The 23,012-nt window shown below is 45.6% G+C and overlaps 1 protein-coding gene, 23 non-coding genes and 3 pseudogenes across 24 annotated transcripts; all 27 read left to right on the forward strand.

Moving 5' to 3' along the window:
- The first annotated feature begins 2,110 nt into the window (after window positions 1-2,110).
- Window positions 2,111-2,209, forward strand: LOC139699178 (5S ribosomal RNA; annotated as a pseudogene).
- A 399-nt stretch (window positions 2,210-2,608) lies between these two features.
- LOC139699399 (5S ribosomal RNA) lies at window positions 2,609-2,727 on the forward strand. Its single transcript, XR_011703282.1, has one exon. It is a non-coding gene; the product is annotated as a 5S ribosomal RNA (ribosomal RNA).
- A 389-nt stretch (window positions 2,728-3,116) lies between these two features.
- LOC139699400 (5S ribosomal RNA) lies at window positions 3,117-3,235 on the forward strand. The gene has a single exon (XR_011703283.1). It is a non-coding gene; the product is annotated as a 5S ribosomal RNA (ribosomal RNA).
- Window positions 3,236-3,624: 389 nt separating this feature from the next.
- On the forward strand, window positions 3,625-3,743 carry LOC139699401 (5S ribosomal RNA). Its single transcript, XR_011703284.1, has one exon. It is a non-coding gene; the product is annotated as a 5S ribosomal RNA (ribosomal RNA).
- Window positions 3,744-4,132: 389 nt separating this feature from the next.
- LOC139699402 (5S ribosomal RNA) lies at window positions 4,133-4,251 on the forward strand. The gene has a single exon (XR_011703285.1). It is a non-coding gene; the product is annotated as a 5S ribosomal RNA (ribosomal RNA).
- Window positions 4,252-7,808: 3,557 nt separating this feature from the next.
- Window positions 7,809-7,907, forward strand: LOC139699180 (5S ribosomal RNA; annotated as a pseudogene).
- A 399-nt stretch (window positions 7,908-8,306) lies between these two features.
- On the forward strand, window positions 8,307-8,425 carry LOC139699650 (5S ribosomal RNA). Its single transcript, XR_011703519.1, has one exon. It is a non-coding gene; the product is annotated as a 5S ribosomal RNA (ribosomal RNA).
- Window positions 8,426-8,813: 388 nt separating this feature from the next.
- On the forward strand, window positions 8,814-8,932 carry LOC139699404 (5S ribosomal RNA). Its single transcript, XR_011703287.1, has one exon. It is a non-coding gene; the product is annotated as a 5S ribosomal RNA (ribosomal RNA).
- A 389-nt stretch (window positions 8,933-9,321) lies between these two features.
- On the forward strand, window positions 9,322-9,440 carry LOC139699405 (5S ribosomal RNA). The gene has a single exon (XR_011703288.1). It is a non-coding gene; the product is annotated as a 5S ribosomal RNA (ribosomal RNA).
- Window positions 9,441-9,829: 389 nt separating this feature from the next.
- On the forward strand, window positions 9,830-9,948 carry LOC139699406 (5S ribosomal RNA). The gene has a single exon (XR_011703289.1). It is a non-coding gene; the product is annotated as a 5S ribosomal RNA (ribosomal RNA).
- A 389-nt stretch (window positions 9,949-10,337) lies between these two features.
- Window positions 10,338-10,456, forward strand: LOC139699407 (5S ribosomal RNA). The gene has a single exon (XR_011703290.1). It is a non-coding gene; the product is annotated as a 5S ribosomal RNA (ribosomal RNA).
- A 389-nt stretch (window positions 10,457-10,845) lies between these two features.
- On the forward strand, window positions 10,846-10,964 carry LOC139699130 (5S ribosomal RNA). Its single transcript, XR_011703056.1, has one exon. It is a non-coding gene; the product is annotated as a 5S ribosomal RNA (ribosomal RNA).
- A 402-nt stretch (window positions 10,965-11,366) lies between these two features.
- On the forward strand, window positions 11,367-12,431 carry LOC139699011 (neurofilament medium polypeptide-like). The gene has a single exon (XM_071598007.1). It carries the CDS (start codon window positions 11,367-11,369, stop codon window positions 12,429-12,431), a length of 1,065 nt encoding a protein of 354 aa, XP_071454108.1.
- A 3,795-nt stretch (window positions 12,432-16,226) lies between these two features.
- Window positions 16,227-16,325, forward strand: LOC139699181 (5S ribosomal RNA; annotated as a pseudogene).
- Window positions 16,326-16,724: 399 nt separating this feature from the next.
- Window positions 16,725-16,843, forward strand: LOC139699408 (5S ribosomal RNA). The gene has a single exon (XR_011703291.1). It is a non-coding gene; the product is annotated as a 5S ribosomal RNA (ribosomal RNA).
- Window positions 16,844-17,232: 389 nt separating this feature from the next.
- Window positions 17,233-17,351, forward strand: LOC139699409 (5S ribosomal RNA). The gene has a single exon (XR_011703292.1). It is a non-coding gene; the product is annotated as a 5S ribosomal RNA (ribosomal RNA).
- A 389-nt stretch (window positions 17,352-17,740) lies between these two features.
- LOC139699711 (5S ribosomal RNA) lies at window positions 17,741-17,859 on the forward strand. The gene has a single exon (XR_011703577.1). It is a non-coding gene; the product is annotated as a 5S ribosomal RNA (ribosomal RNA).
- Window positions 17,860-18,248: 389 nt separating this feature from the next.
- LOC139699410 (5S ribosomal RNA) lies at window positions 18,249-18,367 on the forward strand. Its single transcript, XR_011703293.1, has one exon. It is a non-coding gene; the product is annotated as a 5S ribosomal RNA (ribosomal RNA).
- A 389-nt stretch (window positions 18,368-18,756) lies between these two features.
- LOC139699411 (5S ribosomal RNA) lies at window positions 18,757-18,875 on the forward strand. The gene has a single exon (XR_011703294.1). It is a non-coding gene; the product is annotated as a 5S ribosomal RNA (ribosomal RNA).
- A 384-nt stretch (window positions 18,876-19,259) lies between these two features.
- LOC139699412 (5S ribosomal RNA) lies at window positions 19,260-19,378 on the forward strand. Its single transcript, XR_011703295.1, has one exon. It is a non-coding gene; the product is annotated as a 5S ribosomal RNA (ribosomal RNA).
- A 389-nt stretch (window positions 19,379-19,767) lies between these two features.
- On the forward strand, window positions 19,768-19,886 carry LOC139699701 (5S ribosomal RNA). Its single transcript, XR_011703567.1, has one exon. It is a non-coding gene; the product is annotated as a 5S ribosomal RNA (ribosomal RNA).
- A 389-nt stretch (window positions 19,887-20,275) lies between these two features.
- Window positions 20,276-20,393, forward strand: LOC139699154 (5S ribosomal RNA). The gene has a single exon (XR_011703078.1). It is a non-coding gene; the product is annotated as a 5S ribosomal RNA (ribosomal RNA).
- Window positions 20,394-20,782: 389 nt separating this feature from the next.
- On the forward strand, window positions 20,783-20,901 carry LOC139699413 (5S ribosomal RNA). Its single transcript, XR_011703296.1, has one exon. It is a non-coding gene; the product is annotated as a 5S ribosomal RNA (ribosomal RNA).
- A 389-nt stretch (window positions 20,902-21,290) lies between these two features.
- LOC139699415 (5S ribosomal RNA) lies at window positions 21,291-21,409 on the forward strand. Its single transcript, XR_011703298.1, has one exon. It is a non-coding gene; the product is annotated as a 5S ribosomal RNA (ribosomal RNA).
- Window positions 21,410-21,798: 389 nt separating this feature from the next.
- On the forward strand, window positions 21,799-21,917 carry LOC139699416 (5S ribosomal RNA). Its single transcript, XR_011703299.1, has one exon. It is a non-coding gene; the product is annotated as a 5S ribosomal RNA (ribosomal RNA).
- A 389-nt stretch (window positions 21,918-22,306) lies between these two features.
- Window positions 22,307-22,425, forward strand: LOC139699715 (5S ribosomal RNA). The gene has a single exon (XR_011703581.1). It is a non-coding gene; the product is annotated as a 5S ribosomal RNA (ribosomal RNA).
- A 389-nt stretch (window positions 22,426-22,814) lies between these two features.
- Window positions 22,815-22,933, forward strand: LOC139699417 (5S ribosomal RNA). Its single transcript, XR_011703300.1, has one exon. It is a non-coding gene; the product is annotated as a 5S ribosomal RNA (ribosomal RNA).
- Window positions 22,934-23,012: the final 79 nt, after the last annotated feature.

Consider the following 23,012-nt stretch of genomic DNA (forward strand, 5'->3'; position numbering starts at 1 on the left):
CGGCGCTGACAACGATCAGAGACGCAATCGCGAGCCACGAGAGCAGGCAGGGCGCGGGCCTTAAACTGGTAGCGGTAGATATTGAGAAGGCTTTCGACAGGGTGAACATAAACCACGTATTGAACACATTAAAGAGGATGGGATTCCCCGAAAAGTTTTTGAATACAATAAAAATGTTCACGAACAACATCACGTCGAAAGTAAAATTGAGCGCGGGGGCCGAAACAAAGTCGTTCCCCGTGAGAAGATCAATCAGACAAGGCTGTCCGCTTTCGATGCTTCTGTTCTCTATATCACTGGAGCCCCTGCTACATAGTCTTCGCAGAAACATTAAAGGAATCCCGGCGGGGAACGGAAAAGTGTCCGCGGTGGCTTATGCGGACGACGTAACGATCTTCGCCCAAGATCAAGCGGAAATTCATGTAATAGGGAAATCATTAAAGGAATATGAGGAGGAAAGCGGGCAAAAAGTAAACATGGAAAAGACAAAGGCCTTGACAATAAAAGACGCCGACTTCACCGCGACCAGTGAATGGAAAGAGGTGACCTCGATGGACATTCTGGGCATTCCATGGAGTAGGACTTCCACGGAGACGACAAACGCAGTATGGGAAAAGGCAACGAGAATGATAAAAGGAACATTAGCGCAATTGAGAGACAGGGACCTAAACATACATCAGAAAGTCCTTGCGATAAACGCATTGTTATTATCCAAGGCATGGTACGCCGCACTGATTTTCCCGTTGCCAGAAAAACATGGGGCTCTATTGACGAAAATAGCAACGCAATACCTTTGGGGAGGGCATTTGCTAAGAGTAGCAAAGAGCCAGGCCTGTCTACCCAAGGGGAAGGGGGGCCTAGGGCTGATCGACGTGCGGGACAAAGCCCTGGCACTCTATGCAAAGACAGTAATAAACATCCTATCCGACGACTGTCAACATTCAAAAGATCTGCTAAAGGCGGCATGGGGTGCACCAGGGCAGGATAGACTGCTGATGAAAACTATCAGGAAAGTTAAGGACTTAGTAGAAAAGATGCCGAGAGGAGTGACAGCCACCACCAAGTGCCTTTACCGACAACTCAGAAGCGACGACAACCACCGAATCAACATCGAAAAGCACATCCTATCGGTAAATTGGAAGAGAGTGTGGAAGAACATCAACGAAATAGCCATGACCCTAAGGACAAAGAGCGTCCTATTCCTATTCGCAAACTATATAGTGACCACCCAGCAAGTGAAACAAAACATGTATCTAACAAGCAGGAACGAATGCGAATACTGTGACAAAGCCGACACACAAGACCACAGGGTGTTCGAATGCACCATCTCAAGGAGGAGGTGGTGCCTAATAAAAAGAACATTTAGAGAATTAAACACCTTTGGAGAAAAGGAGATAGGAAATAGGAATATGATGATTCTGGATTTCAACATCTTTCCCCGCGTGAAAATGGAAACAATGTGCTGGCTGATTGGACAGCACCTTCTTACGGTACACAAGTGGGTTAAAATAGATATAGAAAGTTGGTGGGAACAAGTGAAAAAAGAGAGCAAAAACCTACCGGGCCGATTACAGCCATATTGGAAGAAAGTAGAACAAATGGTAAAAAAAGAAGTCATGAAAGAATAACAAGTTTAAAGAAAATTGGTCTTGGACTCAATGTAAACTGTCATGTATGCAAGGAAATATATTACCGATAACAAGTATGTGAATAAAGGGAATACGTTCAATAAATAAGAGCAGATAATAATGTAAACAATGTATCATTAATGTTTAACTGTGAAAAAAAGACGCAAAGGGGATGTTTAAAAAAAAATTTGACTATTTATAATTGGCTTGATTTCATTGTAATCATTTTGTTCCCTATAAAGGATCTTGTATTGTTAATTCAAGTAAGGAAAATGTTCCCTAAGTTATGTGACGGTGAACACTTTCCGAATGCTTATAGTTCATAAGTGGTTCATACTTATATCATCCTTTGTTTAGAATTGTTCAATTGTGAAAATGTTCAATCTGTGGTCTTATGCACGCTTAAGATGGTGCACATGGTGTTAAATAACTATGTCTGTGAATGGAAATACATGCAATAAAAAAAAAAAAAAAAAAAAAAAATACCACGCTGAATACACCGGTTCTCGTCCGATCACCGAAGTTAAGCAGCATCGGGCCCGGATAGTACTTGGATGGGTGACCGCCTGGGAACACCGGGTGCCGTTGGCTTTCAATATTTTTTTTCCGAAACGAACGTATTTTGAGGCATTCTCTGATGTTTTTAATTTTTTTCAAATAATTTATTTTGCAATGCCCGACATTGCATGCGTGATTTTGAATTGGTATGTTCCCTTTTGACACCATTCCATTTCATCTAGATGCGACCAGCTCTCTTGGGGCAATGCATTGGTGCTGTAGTAACCCGTATCTCTTCCACATTTATCCAAAGTTCGTTTTGAGATGGCAAATTACCTCCGTCTCCCGCCATCATATAGTATGGTCGTGGACGGCCCGATGTATGCAAGCCGTGGGCAAGAAAATAGACGTCGTGTCGCGTCGTTGCAAGTGTTTGCGGGCTTGATATTGCTAAAATAGTTGACTCGAGAGTGGTGGAAATTGCCAACGGCCATACCACGCTGAATACACCGGTTCTCGTCCGATCACCGAAGTTAAGCAGCATCGGGCCCGGATAGTACTTGGATGGGTGACCGCCTGGGAACACCGGGTGCCGTTGGCTTTCAATATTTTTTTTCCGAAACGAACGTATTTTGAGGCATTCTCTGATGTTTTTAATTTTTTTCAAATAATTTATTTTGCAATGCCAGACATTGCATGCGTGATTTTGAATTGGTATGTTCCCTTTTGACACCATTCCATTTCATCTAGATGCGACCAGCTCTCTTGGGGCAATGCATTGGTGCTGTAGTAACCCGTATCTCTTCCACATTTATCCAAAGTTCGTTTTGAGATGGCAAATTACCTCCGTCTCCCGCCATCATATAGTATGGTCGTGGACGGCCCGATGTATGCAAGCCGTGGGCAAGAAAATAGACGTCGTGTCGCGTCGTTGCAAGTGTTTGCGGGCTTGATATTGCTAAAATAGTTGACTCGAGAGTGGTGGAAATTGCCAACGGCCATACCACGCTGAATACACCGGTTCTCGTCCGATCACCGAAGTTAAGCAGCATCGGGCCCGGATAGTACTTGGATGGGTGACCGCCTGGGAACACCGGGTGCCGTTGGCTTTCAATATTTTTTTTCCGAAACGAACGTATTTTGAGGCATTCTCTGATGTTTTTAATTTTTTTCAAATAATTTATTTTGCAATGCCAGACATTGCATGCGTGATTTTGAATTGGTATGTTCCCTTTTGACACCATTCCATTTCATCTAGATGCGACCAGCTCTCTTGGGGCAATGCATTGGTGCTGTAGTAACCCGTATCTCTTCCACATTTATCCAAAGTTCGTTTTGAGATGGCAAATTACCTCCGTCTCCCGCCATCATATAGTATGGTCGTGGACGGCCCGATGTATGCAAGCCGTGGGCAAGAAAATAGACGTCGTGTCGCGTCGTTGCAAGTGTTTGCGGGCTTGATATTGCTAAAATAGTTGACTCGAGAGTGGTGGAAAATGCCAACGGCCATACCACGCTGAATACACCGGTTCTCGTCCGATCACCGAAGTTAAGCAGCATCGGGCCCGGATAGTACTTGGATGGGTGACCGCCTGGGAACACCGGGTGCCGTTGGCTTTCAATATTTTTTTTCCGAAACGAACGTATTTTGAGGCATTCTCTGATGTTTTTAATTTTTTTCAAATAATTTATTTTGCAATGCCAGACATTGCATGCGTGATTTTGAATTGGTATGTTCCCTTTTGACACCATTCCATTTCATCTAGATGCGACCAGCTCTCTTGGGGCAATGCATTGGTGCTGTATTAACCCGTATCTCTTCCACATTTATCCAAAGTTCGTTTTGAGATGGCAAATTACCTCCGTCTCCCGCCATCATATAGTATGGTCGTGGACGGCCCGATGTATGCAAGCCGTGGGCAAGAAAATAGACGTCGTGTCGCGTCGTTGCAAGTGTTTGCGGGCTTGATATTGCTAAAATAGTTGACTCGAGAGTGGTGGAAATTGCCAACGGCCATACCACGCTGAATACACCGGTTCTCGTCCGATCACCGAAGTTAAGCAGCATCGGGCCCGGATAGTACTTGGATGGGTGACCGCCTGGGAACACCGGGTGCCGTTGGCTTTCAATATTTTTTTTCCGAAACGAACGTATTTTGAGGCATTCTCTGATGTTTTAAATTTTTTTCAAATAATTTATTTTGCAATGCCAGACATTGCATGCGTGATTTTGAATTGGTATGTTCCCTTTTGACACCATTCCATTTCATCTAGATGCGACCAGCTCTCTTGGGGCAATGCATTGGTGCTGTAGTAACCCGTATCTCTTCCACATTTATCCAAAGTTCGTTTTGAGATGGCAAATTACCTCCGTCTCCCGCCATCATATAGTATGGTCGTGGACGGCCCGATGTATGCAAGCCGTGGGCAAGAAAATAGACGTCGTGTCGCGTCGTTGCAAGTGTTTGCGGGCTTGATATTGCTAAAATAGTTGACTCGAGAGTGGTGGAAATTGCCAACGGCCATATCCTCCTATGCGGTTCTTCCAGTGGCATGCTCCGACCACTGCGCAGTTATTATATCGGTCGATGGATCCCAAAGCAGGACGAGGCATCAGCCAAGGAAAAAGGAGTGGAGGATGAACGTCGAGCTGCTATATGAGAAAGACACCAGAGCCATACTGAAAGAAAACATCCAGCGATGGGAGGAAAGCTGGAGAGGATTGGATCCAAGCGAAAGGTGGGAAAACTCCAAAGTAAAAATAAGAAACCTTTTCGCACAACTGCACAGGGAGAGAGCCGAAGAAATCAGGGAAACCATGGCTTTTTACAGAGAAGCGCTCGAGGAGAGCCTAAAGACGAGAGAAAGGGAACGGAGCAACTGGGGGGAGATAAAAGAACTAAAAAGGAAAATCTTCGGAATGGAAGAGGAAAGGGCGAAAATATCAACATGGCACAGAAGCAAAATATGTTTGCCAGAAGAACATGCCTCGGTGTATTATCTGGGGAGGAGGTTAAAGGATTGCGCCAACAACTTACTCAAAAACGGCATTTTGAACGAGAACGGAACGAGGTTAAAAGAAGAGAGAGAAATCATAGAGCATGTATGCCACCATTTTGAGACTCTCCTTTCTGGGGAGGACACATCACTCAAGGAAGAGACAGAAAATCTCACGCCACTCCCCCAACTGCCAGTGGAGGTGGCAGAGAGGATGGCGGAAAGAATCCCAAGGGAGGAGTGCGAGGATGCTATGAGATGGCTCCCCAAGGGGAGGTCCCCGGGTACCGACGGTATCCCTTTTGAATTCTACGTAGAATTCTGGGAAGAGCTGAAGGATTTAATCATTCCAGCGATAGAGAACATCCTCCAAAATGGCACCCTCACCACGACCCAAAGAGAGGGGAAAATTGTCCTAGTGCCGAAAAGAAAAGAGCCAAGGAGCCTAAATGACTACAGACCCATCACCCTCCTCAACGCCGATTACAAGGTAGTAGCTAAAATCGTTAAAACCAGACTCAACGAAGCCGTGGAAAAGATAATCGGGCCAGACCAACACATAGTAGGAAAGGGGAGGAACATTGTAACGGCGCTGACAACGATCAGAGACGCAATCGCGAGCCACGAGAGCAGGCAGGGCGCGGGCCTTAAACTGGTAGCGGTAGATATTGAGAAGGCTTTCGACAGGGTGAACATAAACCACGTATTGAACACATTAAAGAGGATGGGATTCCCCGAAAAGTTTTTGAATACAATAAAAATGTTCACGAACAACATCACGTCGAAAGTAAAATTGAGCGCGGGGGCCGAAACAAAGTCGTTCCCCGTGAGAAGATCAATCAGACAAGGCTGTCCGCTTTCGATGCTTCTGTTCTCTATATCACTGGAGCCCCTGCTACATAGTCTTCGCAGAAACATTAAAGGAATCCCGGCGGGGAACGGAAAAGTGTCCGCGGTGGCTTATGCGGACGACGTAACGATCTTCGCCCAAGATCAAGCGGAAATTCATGTAATAGGGAAATCATTAAAGGAATATGAGGAGGAAAGCGGGCAAAAAGTAAACATGGAAAAGACAAAGGCCTTGACAATAAAAGACGCCGACTTCACCGCGACCAGTGAATGGAAAGAGGTGACCTCGATGGACATTCTGGGCATTCCATGGAGTAGGACTTCCACGGAGACGACAAACGCAGTATGGGAAAAGGCAACGAGAATGATAAAAGGAACATTAGCGCAATTGAGAGACAGGGACCTAAACATACATCAGAAAGTCCTTGCGATAAACGCATTGTTATTATCCAAGGCATGGTACGCCGCACTGATTTTCCCGTTGCCAGAAAAACATGGGGCTCTATTGACGAAAATAGCAACGCAATACCTTTGGGGAGGGCATTTGCTAAGAGTAGCAAAGAGCCAGGCCTGTCTACCCAAGGGGAAGGGGGGCCTAGGGCTGATCGACGTGCGGGACAAAGCCCTGGCACTCTATGCAAAGACAGTAATAAACATCCTATCCGACGACTGTCAACATTCAAAAGATCTGCTAAAGGCGGCATGGGGTGCACCAGGGCAGGATAGACTGCTGATGAAAACTATCAGGAAAGTTAAGGACTTAGTAGAAAAGATGCCGAGAGGAGTGACAGCCACCACCAAGTGCCTTTACCGACAACTCAGAAGCGACGACAACCACCGAATCAACATCGAAAAGCACATCCTATCGGTAAATTGGAAGAGAGTGTGGAAGAACATCAACGAAATAGCCATGACCCTAAGGACAAAGAGCGTCCTATTCCTATTCGCAAACTATATAGTGACCACCCAGCAAGTGAAACAAAACATGTATCTAACAAGCAGGAACGAATGCGAATACTGTGACAAAGCCGACACACAAGACCACAGGGTGTTCGAATGCACCATCTCAAGGAGGAGGTGGTGCCTAATAAAAAGAACATTTAGAGAATTAAACACCTTTGGAGAAAAGGAGATAGGAAATAGGAATATGATGATTCTGGATTTCAACATCTTTCCCCGCGTGAAAATGGAAACAATGTGCTGGCTGATTGGACAGCACCTTCTTACGGTACACAAGTGGGTTAAAATAGATATAGAAAGTTGGTGGGAACAAGTGAAAAAAGAGAGCAAAAACCTACCGGGCCGATTACAGCCATATTGGAAGAAAGTAGAACAAATGGTAAAAAAAGAAGTCATGAAAGAATAACAAGTTTAAAGAAAATTGGTCTTGGACTCAATGTAAACTGTCATGTATGCAAGGAAATATATTACCGATAACAAGTATGTGAATAAAGGGAATACGTTCAATAAATAAGAGCAGATAATAATGTAAACAATGTATCATTAATGTTTAACTGTGAAAAAAAGACGCAAAGGGGATGTTTAAAAAAAATTTGACTATTTATAATTGGCTTGATTTCATTGTAATCATTTTGTTCCCTATAAAGGATCTTGTATTGTTAATTCAAGTAAGGAAAATGTTCCCTAAGTTATGTGACGGTGAACACTTTCCGAATGCTTATAGTTCATAAGTGGTTCATACTTATATCATCCTTTGTTTAGAATTGTTCAATTGTGAAAATGTTCAATCTGTGGTCTTATGCACGCTTAAGATGGTGCACATGGTGTTAAATAACTATGTCTGTGAATGGAAATACATGCAATAAAAAAAAAAAAATACCACGCTGAATACACCGGTTCTCGTCCGATCACCGAAGTTAAGCAGCATCGGGCCCGGATAGTACTTGGATGGGTGACCGCCTGGGAACACCGGGTGCCGTTGGCTTTCAATATTTTTTTTCCGAAACGAACGTATTTTGAGGCATTCTCTGATGTTTTTAATTTTTTTCAAATAATTTATTTTGCAATGCCCGACATTGCATGCGTGATTTTGAATTGGTATGTTCCCTTTTGACACCATTCCATTTCATCTAGATGCGACCAGCTCTCTTGGGGCAATGCATTGGTGCTGTAGTAACCCGTATCTCTTCCACATTTATCCAAAGTTCGTTTTGAGATGGCAAATTACCTCCGTCTCCCGCCATCATATAGTATGGTCGTGGACGGCCCGATGTATGCAAGCCGTGGGCAAGAAAATAGACGTCGTGTCGCGTCGTTGCAAGTGTTTGCGGGCTTGATATTGCTAAAATAGTTGACTCGAGAGTGGTGGAAATTGCCAACGGCCATACCACGCTGAATACACCGGTTCTCGTCCGATCACCGAAGTTAAGCAGCATCGGGCTCGGATAGTACTTGGATGGGTGACCGCCTGGGAACACCGGGTGCCGTTGGCTTTAATATTTTTTTTCCGAAACGAACGTATTTTGAGGCATTCTCTGATGTTTTTAATTTTTTTCAAATAATTTATTTTGCAATGCCAGACATTGCATGCGTGATTTTGAATTGGTATGTTCCCTTTTGACACCATTCCATTTCATCTAGATGCGACCAGCTCTCTTGGGGCAATGCATTGGTGCTGTAGTAACCCGTATCTCTTCCACATTTATCCAAAGTTCGTTTTGAGATGGCAAATTACCTCCGTCTCCCGCCATCATATAGTATGGTCGTGGACGGCCCGATGTATGCAAGCCGTGGGCAAGAAAATAGACGTCGTGTCGCGTCGTTGCAAGTGTTTGCGGGCTTGATATTGCTAAAATAGTTGACTCGAGAGTGGTGGAAATTGCCAACGGCCATACCACGCTGAATACACCGGTTCTCGTCCGATCACCGAAGTTAAGCAGCATCGGGCCCGGATAGTACTTGGATGGGTGACCGCCTGGGAACACCGGGTGCCGTTGGCTTTCAATATTTTTTTTCCGAAACGAACGTATTTTGAGGCATTCTCTGATGTTTTTAATTTTTTTCAAATAATTTATTTTGCAATGCCAGACATTGCATGCGTGATTTTGAATTGGTATGTTCCCTTTTGACACCATTCCATTTCATCTAGATGCGACCAGCTCTCTTGGGGCAATGCATTGGTGCTGTAGTAACCCGTATTTCTTCCACATTTATCCAAAGTTCGTTTTGAGATGGCAAATTACCTCCGTCTCCCGCCATCATATAGTATGGTCGTGGACGGCCCGATGTATGCAAGCCGTGGGCAAGAAAATAGACGTCGTGTCGCGTCGTTGCAAGTGTTTGCGGGCTTGATATTGCTAAAATAGTTGACTCGAGAGTGGTGGAAAATGCCAACGGCCATACCACGCTGAATACACCGGTTCTCGTCCGATCACCGAAGTTAAGCAGCATCGGGCCCGGATAGTACTTGGATGGGTGACCGCCTGGGAACACCGGGTGCCGTTGGCTTTCAATATTTTTTTTCCGAAACGAACGTATTTTGAGGCATTCTCTGATGTTTTTAATTTTTTTCAAATAATTTATTTTGCAATGCCAGACATTGCATGCGTGATTTTGAATTGGTATGTTCCCTTTTGACACCATTCCATTTCATCTAGATGCGACCAGCTCTCTTGGGGCAATGCATTGGTGCTGTAGTAACCCGTATCTCTTCCACATTTATCCAAAGTTCGTTTTGAGATGGCAAATTACCTCCGTCTCCCGCCATCATATAGTATGGTCGTGGACGGCCCGATGTATGCAAGCCGTGGGCAAGAAAATAGACGTCGTGTCGCGTCGTTGCAAGTGTTTGCGGGCTTGATATTGCTAAAATAGTTGACTCGAGAGTGGTGGAAATTGCCAACGGCCATACCACGCTGAATACACCGGTTCTCGTCCGATCACCGAAGTTAAGCAGCATCGGGCCCGGATAGTACTTGGATGGGTGACCGCCTGGGAACACCGGGTGCCGTTGGCTTTCAATATTTTTTTTCCGAAACGAACGTATTTTGAGGCATTCTCTGATGTTTTAAATTTTTTTCAAATAATTTATTTTGCAATGCCAGACATTGCATGCGTGATTTTGAATTGGTATGTTCCCTTTTAACACCATTCCATTTCATCTAGATGCGACCAGCTCTCTTGGGGCAATGCATTGGTGCTGTAGTAACCCGTATCTCTTCCACATTTATCCAAAGTTCGTTTTGAGATGGCAAATTACCTCCGTCTCCCGCCATCATATAGTATGGTCGTGGACGGCCCGATGTATGCAAGCCGTGGGCAAGAAAATAGACGTCGTGTCGCGTCGTTGCAAGTGTTTGCGGGCTTGATATTGCTAAAATAGTTGACTCGAGAGTGGTGGAAATTGCCAACGGCCATACCACGCTGAATACACCGGTTCTCGTCCGATCACCGAAGTTAAGCAGCATCGGGCCCGGATAGTACTTGGATGGGTGACCGCCTGGGAACACCGGGTGCCGTTGGCTTTCAATATTTTTTTTCCGAAACGAACGTATTTTGAGGCATTCTCTGATGTTTTAAATTTTTTTCAAATAATTTATTTTGCAATGCCAGACATTGCATGCGTGATTTTGAATTGGTATGTTCCCTTTTGACACCATTCCATTTCATCTAGATGCGACCAGCTCTCTTGGGGCAATGCATTGGTGCTGTAGTAACCCGTATCTCTTCCACATTTATCAAAAGTTCGTTTTGAGATGGCAAATTACCTCCGTCTCCCGCCATCATATAGTATGGTCGTGGACGGCCCGATGTATGCAAGCCGTGGGCAAGAAAATAGACGTCGTGTCGCGTCGTTGCAAGTGTTTGCGGGCTTGATATTGCTAAAATAGTTGACTCGAGAGTGGTGGAAATTGCCAACGGCCATACCACGCTGAATACACCGGTTCTCGTCCGATCACCGAAGTTAAGCAGCATCGGGCCCGGATAGTACTTGGATGGGTGACCGCCTGGGAACACCGGGTGCCTTTGGCTTTCAATATTTTTTTTCCGAAACGAACGTATTTTGAGGCATTCTCTGATGTTTTAAATTTTTTTCAAATAATTTATTTTGCAATGCCAGACATTGCATGCGTGATTTTGAATTGGTATGTTCCCTTTTGACACCATTCCATTTCATCTAGATGCGACCAGCTCTCTTGGGGCAATGCATTGGTGCTGTAGTAACCCGTATCTCTTCCACATTTATCCAAAGTTCGTTTTGAGATGGCAAATTACCTCCGTCTCCCGCCATCATATAGTATGGTCGTGGACGGCCCGATGTATGCAAGCCGTGGGCAAGAAAATAGACGTCGTGTCGCGTCGTTGCAAGTGTTTGCGGGCTTGATATTGCTAAAATAGTTGACTCGAGAGTGGTGGAAATTGCCAACGGCCACAATGCCAACCACAATCACGGCGTACGCCGACGCACTGAGGGGGAAAAAGCAAGCGGCAGAAGAGGAGGCGGTGCTGCCGACGAGAATGGAAGAGGACCGAGGAGTGGAGGAGATTCCCTTGGAGCAGGAGGAGGAGGTCAACCCAAGGATGAGGGTAGAGAAACGCAGGGAGAAGGAAGGACCAACCTACCACCCAGGAACGTCGAGCGAGGAAGACGTCGCCGGAAACGACGCTATTGCCGAGGGAGCGGGAAACGGGAGAAAGAGGAGGAAAGGGTCGAACACGAGAGGGCGGGGGAAAAGGATATCGATAGACGTAGCCCGTGGAAAGGAAACGGAGAGATCAACCATCACGAGGGAGGAAAGGTGTGATCCCTGTGCAGATCAGAGTAAGATTCAAGAGGGGAATAATGGGGGAGGAATCAAAATGGCCGTAGCAGTAGAAGAAGAATCAAAAGAAACCGGAGAACCCGATTCAATCGAGGGCGGTGATCGACGGCTTGCGGGGGAAGACAAGAAATTGGTCATGGCGCAAGAGAAGCAAATAGGAAGAAATCTAGACATGGTAACCCCTTTTAGCGACAAGGGTCTCGGGAAAGGGTTATCTGTGACGTTACGCGAAGGGGAGGGCAAACAGCATGAGGAAGAGGCTGAGGAGCGGAGGAGGGAAGAAGACCCGGAGGACAACGCGTCGACCAGCGGTCACCCCTGGAGGGAGGTGGAGGGACGTCGGAAGCGCGGTGGTGGCGAGGATGACAGCGGGAGGAAGTTTGGGCTCGGCGGGGACGAGAGCGAGGACTCCGACGCCAAGGACAACGGGAGCAGCGACACCGGGGACCAGGACGAGGCCCCGAGGAGATCCGGGAGAGGGGGCAAGGCGGAAACGACCGAGCAGAGACAGAAGACGAAGAAGAAGGACAAAGGAAAGAACAGCCTAAGCGTCGGACTCCAGGAGATAGCGGTGAGGTACGCATATATGAAGGAAGCCAAATGGAAAAGGGATGCAAAAAATACAGGGAATGATAAGGGGAAGCAAATGGGAACCCCGAATCCGGAATCCCAATGAATTACACATTGAACCCAAAATTGAGAATAGGCACGCTTAATGTATGTGGGGTTACAAGTAAAAACAGAATAGAAAAAGTATTCGACCTATTTAAAAGAGAAGACCTGGACATCCTACTATTGCAAGAGGTCATGGTGAGTGTACATTGGGAAACGGGCCCGGCGGAGATCTATATAAACAACCAAGAGCGGGAAAGAGGCACTGCGATCATGTTAAAAAGAAACATCACCGGAGAAAAAATGACAATGCTACCATCCGGGAGGGCGATGGCCATGACGATCCTTGGGATAAGGATAATAAATGTGTACGGCCCGGCCGGCACCAGGAAACTTCAGGAGAGGAGGGAATTTTACTCGCGGGACCTCCTGCCCCTGCTGAGCGACTTCCAAGGAATGGCACTGTTAGGGGGTGATTTTAACGCAATCATAGACGAGAAAGATAGCCAAAACAACGATGGAGGAGGAGCAAAATACCCACTGTGTGGTCCCCTAAAATCGATAGTTAAAAACCTCAGAGCCACTGACGCAAACAGATTAACAAGCACAAAAGATAACCTTCCGTACACCATCTACGGCGACAAATGGGCAACAAGGCAGGACCGCTTTTACGCATCCTACGACTTGAAAACCCATATATCCTCCTATGCGGTTCTTCCAGTGGCATGCTCCGACCACTGCGCAGTTATTATATCGGTCGATGGATCCCAAAGCAGGACGAGGCATCAGCCAAGGAAAAAGGAGTGGAGGATGAACGTCGAGCTGCTATATGAGAAAGACACCAGAGCCATACTGAAAGAAAACATCCAGCGATGGGAGGAAAGCTGGAGAGGATTGGATCCAAGCGAAAGGTGGGAAAACTCCAAAGTAAAAATAAGAAACCTTTTCGCACAACTGCACAGGGAGAGAGCCGAAGAAATCAGGGAAACCATGGCTTTTTACAGAGAAGCGCTCGAGGAGAGCCTAAAGACGAGAGAAAGGGAACGGAGCAACTGGGGGGAGATAAAAGAACTAAAAAGGAAAATCTTCGGAATGGAAGAGGAAAGGGCGAAAATATCAACATGGCACAGAAGCAAAATATGTTTGCCAGAAGAACATGCCTCGGTGTATTATCTGGGGAGGAGGTTAAAGGATTGCGCCAACAACTTACTCAAAAACGGCATTTTGAACGAGAACGGAACGAGGTTAAAAGAAGAGAGAGAAATCATAGAGCATGTATGCCACCATTTTGAGACTCTCCTTTCTGGGGAGGACACATCACTCAAGGAAGAGACAGAAAATCTCACGCCACTCCCCCAACTGCCAGTGGAGGTGGCAGAGAGGATGGCGGAAAGAATCACAAGGGAGGAGTGCGAGGATGCTATGAGATGGCTCCCCAAGGGGAGGTCCCCGGGTACCGACGGTATCCCTTTTGAATTCTACGTAGAATTCTGGGAAGAGCTGAAGGATTTAATCATTCCAGCGATAGAGAACATCCTCCAAAATGGCACCCTCACCACGACCCAAAGAGAGGGGAAAATTGTCCTAGTGCCGAAAAGAAAAGAGCCAAGGAGCCTAAATGACTACAGACCCATCACCCTCCTCAACGCCGATTACAAGGTAGTAGCTAAAATCGTTAAAACCAGACTCAACGAAGCCGTGGAAAAGATAATCGGGCCAGACCAACACATAGTAGGAAAGGGGAGGAACATTGTAACGGCGCTGACAACGATCAGAGACGCAATCGCGAGCCACGAGAGCAGGCAGGGCGCGGGCCTTAAACTGGTAGCGGTAGATATTGAGAAGGCTTTCGACAGGGTGAACATAAACCACGTATTGAACACATTAAAGAGGATGGGATTCCCCGAAAAGTTTTTGAATACAATAAAAATGTTCACGAACAACATCACGTCGAAAGTAAAATTGAGCGCGGGGGCCGAAACAAAGTCGTTCCCCGTGAGAAGATCAATCAGACAAGGCTGTCCGCTTTCGATGCTTCTGTTCTCTATATCACTGGAGCCCCTGCTACATAGTCTTCGCAGAAACATTAAAGGAATCCCGGCGGGGAACGGAAAAGTGTCCGCGGTGGCTTATGCGGACGACGTAACGATCTTCGCCCAAGATCAAGCGGAAATTCATGTAATAGGGAAATCATTAAAGGAATATGAGGAGGAAAGCGGGCAAAAAGTAAACATGGAAAAGACAAAGGCCTTGACAATAAAAGACGCCGACTTCACCGCGACCAGTGAATGGAAAGAGGTGACCTCGATGGACATTCTGGGCATTCCATGGAGTAGGACTTCCACGGAGACGACAAACGCAGTATGGGAAAAGGCAACGAGAATGATAAAAGGAACATTAGCGCAATTGAGAGACAGGGACCTAAACATACATCAGAAAGTCCTTGCGATAAACGCATTGTTATTATCCAAGGCATGGTACGCCGCACTGATTTTCCCGTTGCCAGAAAAACATGGGGCTCTATTGACGAAAATAGCAACGCAATACCTTTGGGGAGGGCATTTGCTAAGAGTAGCAAAGAGCCAGGCCTGTCTACCCAAGGGGAAGGGGGGCCTAGGGCTGATCGACGTGCGGGACAAAGCCCTGGCACTCTATGCAAAGACAGTAATAAACATCCTATCCGACGACTGTCAACATTCAAAAGATCTGCTAAAGGCGGCATGGGGTGCACCAGGGCAGGATAGACTGCTGATGAAAACTATCAGGAAAGTTAAGGACTTAGTAGAAAAGATGCCGAGAGGAGTGACAGCCACCACCAAGTGCCTTTACCGACAACTCAGAAGCGACGACAACCACCGAATCAACATCGAAAAGCACATCCTATCGGTAAATTGGAAGAGAGTGTGGAAGAACATCAACGAAATAGCCATGACCCTAAGGACAAAGAGCGTCCTATTCCTATTCGCAAACTATATAGTGACCACCCAGCAAGTGAAACAAAACATGTATCTAACAAGCAGGAACGAATGCGAATACTGTGACAAAGCCGACACACAAGACCACAGGGTGTTCGAATGCACCATCTCAAGGAGGAGGTGGTGCCTAATAAAAAGAACATTTAGAGAATTAAACACCTTTGGAGAAAAGGAGATAGGAAATAGGAATATGATGATTCTGGATTTCAACATCTTTCCCCGCGTGAAAATGGAAACAATGTGCTGGCTGATTGGACAGCACCTTCTTACGGTACACAAGTGGGTTAAAATAGATATAGAAAGTTGGTGGGAACAAGTGAAAAAAGAGAGCAAAAACCTACCGGGCCGATTACAGCCATATTGGAAGAAAGTAGAACAAATGGTAAAAAAAGAAGTCATGAAAGAATAACAAGTTTAAAGAAAATTGGTCTTGGACTCAATGTAAACTGTCATGTATGCAAGGAAATATATTACCGATAACAAGTATGTGAATAAAGGGAATACGTTCAATAAATAAGAGCAGATAATAATGTAAACAATGTATCATTAATGTTTAACTGTGAAAAAAAGACGCAAAGGGGATGTTTAAAAAAAATTTGACTATTTATAATTGGCTTGATTTCATTGTAATCATTTTGTTCCCTATAAAGGATCTTGTATTGTTAATTCAAGTAAGGAAAATGTTCCCTAAGTTATGTGACGGTGAACACTTTCCGAATGCTTATAGTTCATAAGTGGTTCATACTTATATCATCCTTTGTTTAGAATTGTTCAATTGTGAAAATGTTCAATCTGTGGTCTTATGCACGCTTAAGATGGTGCACATGGTGTTAAATAACTATGTCTGTGAATGGAAATACATGCAATAAAAAAAAAAAAAAAAAATACCACGCTGAATACACCGGTTCTCGTCCGATCACCGAAGTTAAGCAGCATCGGGCCCGGATAGTACTTGGATGGGTGACCGCCTGGGAACACCGGGTGCCGTTGGCTTTCAATATTTTTTTTCCGAAACGAACGTATTTTGAGGCATTCTCTGATGTTTTTAATTTTTTTCAAATAATTTATTTTGCAATGCCAGACATTGCATGCGTGATTTTGAATTGGTATGTTCCCTTTTGACACCATTCCATTTCATCTAGATGCGACCAGCTCTCTTGGGGCAATGCATTGGTGCTGTAGTAACCCGTATCTCTTCCACATTTATCCAAAGTTCGTTTTGAGATGGCAAATTACCTCCGTCTCCCGCCATCATATAGTATGGTCGTGGACGGCCCGATGTATGCAAGCCGTGGGCAAGAAAATAGACGTCGTGTCGCGTCGTTGCAAGTGTTTGCGGGCTTGATATTGCTAAAATAGTTGACTCGAGAGTGGTGGAAAATGCCAACGGCCATACCACGCTGAATACACCGGTTCTCGTCCGATCACCGAAGTTAAGCAGCATCGGGCCCGGATAGTACTTGGATGGGTGACCGCCTGGGAACACCGGGTGCCGTTGGCTTTCAATATTTTTTTTCCGAAACGAACGTATTTTGAGGCATTCTCTGATGTTTTTAATTTTTTTCAAATAATTTATTTTGCAATGCCAGACATTGCATGCGTGATTTTGAATTGGTATGTTCCCTTTTGACACCATTCCATTTCATCTAGATGCGACCAGCTCTCTTGGGGCAATGCATTGGTGCTGTAGTAACCCGTATCTCTTCCACATTTATCCAAAGTTCGTTTTGAGATGGCAAATTACCTCCGTCTCCCGCCATCATATAGTATGGTCGTGGACGGCCCGATGTATGCAAGCCGTGGGCAAGAAAATAGACGTCGTGTCGCGTCGTTGCAAGTGTTTGCGGGCTTGATATTGCTAAAATAGTTGACTCGAGAGTGGTGGAAATTGCCAACGGCCATACCACGCTGAATACACCGGTTCTCGTCCGATCACCGAAGTTAAGCAGCATCGGGCCCGGATAGTACTTGGATGGGTGACCGCCTGGGAACACCGGGTGCCGTTGGCTTTAAATATTTTTTTTCCGAAACGAACGTATTTTGAGGCATTCTCTGATGTTTTAAATTTTTTTCAAATAATTTATTTTGCAATGCCAGACATTGCATGCGTGATTTTGAATTGGTATGTTCCCTTTTGACACCATTCCATTTCATCTAGATGGGACCAGCTCTCTTGGGGCAATGCATTGGTGCTGTAGTAACCCGTATCTCTTCCACATTTATCCAAAGTTCGTTTTGAGATGGCAAATTACCTCCGTCTCCCGCCATCATATAGTATGGTCGTGGACGGCCCGATGTATGCAAGCCGTGGGCAAGAAAATAGACGTCGTGTCGCGTCGTTGCAAGTGTTTGCGGGCTTGATATTGCTAAAATAGTTGACTCGAGAGTGGTGGAAAATGCCAACGGCCATACCACGCTGAATACACCGGTTCTCGTCCGATCACCGAAGTTAAGCAGCATCGGGCACGGATAGTACTTGGATGGGTGACCGCCTGGGAACACCGGGTGCCGTTGGCTTTCAATATTTTTTTTCCGAAACGAACGTATTTTGAGGCATTCTCTGATGTTTTTAATTTTTTTCAAATAATTTATTTTGCAATGCCAGACATTGCATGCGTGATTTTGAATTGGTATGTTCCCTTTTGACACCATTCCATTTCATCTAGATGCGACCAGCTCTCTTGGGGCAATGCATTGGTGCTGTAGTAACCCGTATCTCTTCCACATTTATCCAAAGTTCGTTTTGAAATGGCAAATTACCTCCGTCTCCCGCCATCATATAGTATGGTCGTGGACGGCCCGATGTATGCAAGCCGTGGGCAAGAAAATAGACGCCGTGTCGCGTCGTTGCAAGTGTTTGCGGGCTTGATATTGCTAAAATAGTTGACTCGAGAGTGGTGGAAATTGCCAACGGCCATACCACGCTGAATACACCGGTTCTCGTCCGATCACCGAAGTTAAGCAGCATCGGGCCCGGATAGTACTTGGATGGGTGACCGCCTGGGAACACCGGGTGCCGTTGGCTTTCAATATTTTTTTTCCGAAACGAACGTATTTTGAGGCATTCTCTGATGTTTTAAATTTTTTTCAAATAATTTATTTTGCAATGCCAGACATTGCATGCGTGATTTTGAATTGGTATGTTCCCTTTTGACACCATTCCATTTCATCTAGATGCGACCAGCTCTCTTGGGGCAATGCATTGGTGCTGTAGTAACCCGTATCTCTTCCACATTTATCCAAAGTTCGTTTTGAGATGGCAAATTACCTCCGTCTCCCGCCATCATATAGTATGGTCGTGGACGGCCCGATGTATGCAAGCCGTGGGCAAGAAAATAGACGTCGTGTCGCGTCGTTGCAAGTGTTTGCGGGCTTGATATTGCTAAAATAGTTGACTCGAGAGTGGTGGAAATTGCCAACGGCCATACCACGCTGAATACACCGGTTCTCGTCCGATCACCGAAGTTAAGCAGCATCGGGCCCGGATAGTACTTGGATGGGTGACCGCCTGGGAACACCGGGTGCCGTTGGCTTTCAATATTTTTTTTCCGAAACGAACGTATTTTGAGGCATTCTCTGATGTTTTAAATTTTTTTCAAATAATTTATTTTGCAATGCCAGACATTGCATGCGTGATTTTGAATTGGTATGTTCCCTTTTGACACCATTCCATTTCATCTAGATGCGACCAGCTCTCTTGGGGCAATGCATTGGTGCTGTAGTAACCCGTATCTCTTCCACATTTATCCAAAGTTCGTTTTGAGATGGCAAATTACCTCCGTCTCCCGCCATCATATGGTCGTGGACGGCCCGATGTATGCAAGCCGTGGGCAAGAAAATAGACGTCGTGTCGCGTCGTTGCAAGTGTTTGCGGGCTTGATATTGCTAAAATAGTTGACTCGAGAGTGGTGGAAATTGCCAACGGCCATACCACGCTGAATACACCGGTTCTCGTCCGATCACCGAAGTTAAGCAGCATCGGGCCCGGATAGTACTTGGATGGGTGACCGCCTGGGAACACCGGGTGCCGTTGGCTTTAAATATTTTTTTTCCGAAACGAACGTATTTTGAGGCATTCTCTGATGTTTTAAATTTTTTTCAAATAATTTATTTTGCAATGCCAGACATTGCATGCGTGATTTTGAATTGGTATGTTCCCTTTTGACACCATTCCATTTCATCTAGATGCGACCAGCTCTCTTGGGGCAATGCATTGGTGCTGTAGTAACCCGTATCTCTTCCACATTTATCCAAAGTTCGTTTTGAGATGGCAAATTACCTCCGTCTCCCGCCATCATATACTATGGTCGTGGACGGCCCGATGTATGCAAGCCGTGGGCAAGAAAATAGACGTCGTGTCGCGTCGTTGCAAGTGTTTGCGGGCTTGATATTGCTAAAATAGTTGACTCGAGAGTGGTTGAAATTGCCAACGGCCATACCACTCTGAATGCACCGGTTCTCGTCCGATCACCGAAGTTAAGCAGCATCGGGCCCGGATAGTACTTGGATGGGTGACCGCCTGGGAACACCGGGTGCCGTTGGCTTTCAATATTTTTTTTCCGAAACGAACGTATTTTGAGGCATTCTCTGATGTTTTTAATTTTTTTCAAATAATTTATTTTGCAATGCCAGACATTGCATGCGTGATTTTGAATTGGTATGTTCCCTTTTGACACCATTCCATTTCATCTAGATGCGACCAGCTCTCTTGGGGCAATGCATTGGTGCTGTAGTAACCCGTATCTCTTCCACATTTATCCAAAGTTCGTTTTGAGATGGCAAATTACCTCCGTCTCCCGCCATCATATAGTATGGTCGTGGACGGCCCGATGTATGCAAGCCGTGGGCAAGAAAATAGACGTCGTGTCGCGTCGTTGCAAGTGTTTGCGGGCTTGATATTGCTAAAATAGTTGACTCGAGAGTGGTAGAAATTGCCAACGGCCATACCACGCTGAATACACCGGTTCTCGTCCGAGATCGAAGTTAAGCAGCATCGGGCCCGGATAGTACTTGGATGGGTGACCGCCTGGGAACACCGGGTGCCGTTGGCTTTCAATATTTTTTTTCCGAAACGAACGTATTTTGAGGCATTCTCTGATATTTTTAATTTTTTTCAAATAATTTATTTTGCAATGCCAGACATTGCATGCGTGATTTTGAATTGGTATGTTCCCTTTTGACACCATTCCATTTCATCTAGATGCGACCAGCTCTCTTGGGGCAATGCATTGGTGCTGTAGTAACCCGTATCTCTTCCACATTTATCCAAAGTTCGTTTTGAGATGGCAAATTACCTCCGTCTCCCGCCATCATATAGTATGGTCGTGGACGGCCCGATGTATGCAAGCCGTGGGCAAGAAAATAGACGTCGTGTCGCGTCGTTGCAAGTGTTTGCGGGCTTGATATTGCTAAAATAGTTGACTCGAGAGTGGTGGAAATTGCCAACGGCCATACCACGCTGAATACACCGGTTCTCGTCCGATCACCGAAGTTAAGCAGCATCGGGCCCGGATAGTACTTGGATGGGTGACCGCCTGGGAACACCGGGTGCCGTTGGCTTTCAATATTTTTTTTCCGAAACGAACGTATTTTGAGGCATTCTCTGATGTTTTTAATTTTTTTCAAATAATTTATTTTGCAATGCCAGACATTGCATGCGTGATTTTGAATTGGTATGTTCCCTTTTGACACCATTCCATTTCATCTAGATGCGACCAGCTCTCTTGGGGCAATGCATTGGTGCTGTAGTAACCCGTATCTCTTCCACATTTATCCAAAGTTCGTTTTGAGATGGCAAATTACCTCCGTCTCCCGCCATCATATAGTATGGTCGTGGACGGCCCGATGTATGCAAGCCGTGGGCAAGAAAATAGACGTCGTGTCGCGTCGTTGCAAGTGTTTGCGGGCTTGATATTGCTAAAATAGTTGACTCGAGAGTGGTGGAAATTGCCAACGGCCATACCACGCTGAATACACCGGTTCTCGTCCGATCACCGAAGTTAAGCAGCATCGGGCCCGGATAGTACTTGGATGGGTGACCGCCTGGGAACACCGGGTGCCGTTGGCTTTCAATATTTTTTTTCCGAAACGAACGTATTTTGAGGCATTCTCTGATGTTTTAAATTTTTTTCAAATAATTTATTTTGCAATGCCAGACATTGCATGCGTGATTTTGAATTGGTATGTTCCCTTTTGACACCATTCCATTTCATCTAGATGCGACCAGCTCTCTTGGGGCAATGCATTGGTGCTGTAGTAACCCGTATCTCTTCCACATTTATCCAAAGTTCGTTTTGAGATGGCAAATTACCTCCGTCTCCCGCCATCATATAGTATGGTCGTGGACGGCCCGATGTATGCAAGCCGTGGGCAAGAAAATAGACGTCGTGTCGCGTCGTTGCAAGTGTTTGCGGGCTTGATATTGCTAAAATAGTTGACTCGAGAGTGGTGGAAATTGCCAACGGCCATACCACGCTGAATACACCGGTTCTCGTCCGATCACCGAAGTTAAGCAGCATCGGGCCCGGATAGTACTTGGATGGGTGACCGCCTGGGAACACCGGGTGCCGTTGGCTTTCAATATTTTTTTTCCGAAACGAACGTATTTTGAGGCATTCTCTGATGTTTTTAATTTTTTTCAAATAATTTATTTTGCAATGCCAGACATTGCATGCGTGATTTTGAATTGGTATGTTCCCTTTTGACACCATTCCATTTCATCTAGATGCGACCAGCTCTCTTGGGGCAATGCATTGGTGCTGTAGTAACCCGTATCTCTTCCACATTTATCCAAAGTTCGTTTTGAGATGGCAAATTACCTCCGTCTCCCGCCATCATATAGTATGGTCGTGGACGGCCCGATGTATGCAAGCCGTGGGCAAGAAAATAGACGTCGTGTCGCGTCGTTGCAAGTGTTTGCGGGCTTGATATTGCTAAAATAGTTGACTCGAGAGTGGTGGGAATTGCCAACGGCCATACCACGCTGAATACACCGGTTCTCGTCCGATCACCGAAGTTAGGCAGCATCGGGCCCGGATAGTACTTGGATGGGTGACCGCCTGGGAACACCGGGTGCCGTTGGCTTTCAATATTTTTTTTCCGAAACGAACGTATTTTGAGGCATTCTCTGATGTTTTTAATTTTTTTCAAATAATTTATTTTGCAATGCCAGACATTGCATGCGTGATTTTGAATTGGTATGTTCCCTTTTGACACCATTCCATTTCATCTAGATGCGACCAGCTCTCTTGGGGCAATGCATTGGTGCTGTAGTAACCCGTATCTCTTCCACATTTATCCAAAGTTCGTTTTGAGATGGCAAATTACCTCCGTCTCCCGCCATCATATAGTATGGTCGTGGACGGCCCGATGTATGCAAGCCGTGGGCAAGAAAATAGACGTCGTGTCGCGTCGTTGCAAGTGTTTGCGGGCTTGATATTGCTAAAATAGTTGACTCGAGAGTGGTGGAAAATGCCAACGGCCATACCACGCTGAATACACCGGTTCTCGTCCGATCACCGAAGTTAAGCAGCATCGGGCCCGGATAGTACTTGGATGGGTGACCGCCTGGGAACACCGGGTGCCGTTGGCTTTCAATATTTTTTTTCCGAAACGAACGTATTTTGAGGCATTCTCTGATGTTTTAAATTTTTTTCAAATAATTTATTTTG

The sequence above is a fragment of the Hetaerina americana genome, unplaced genomic scaffold (genome assembly GCF_022747635.1).
Source record: "Hetaerina americana unplaced genomic scaffold, ioHetAmer1.1.p SCAF_9, whole genome shotgun sequence".
In the NCBI taxonomy this organism is placed as follows: Eukaryota; Metazoa; Arthropoda; class Insecta; order Odonata; family Calopterygidae; genus Hetaerina; species Hetaerina americana.

Bases quoted from the DNA above. Each gene is read 5' to 3' on its own strand.
- LOC139699011 (XM_071598007.1), top strand. From the start codon at position 11,367: ATGCCAACCACAATCACGGCGTACGCCGACGCACTGAGGGGGAAAAAG.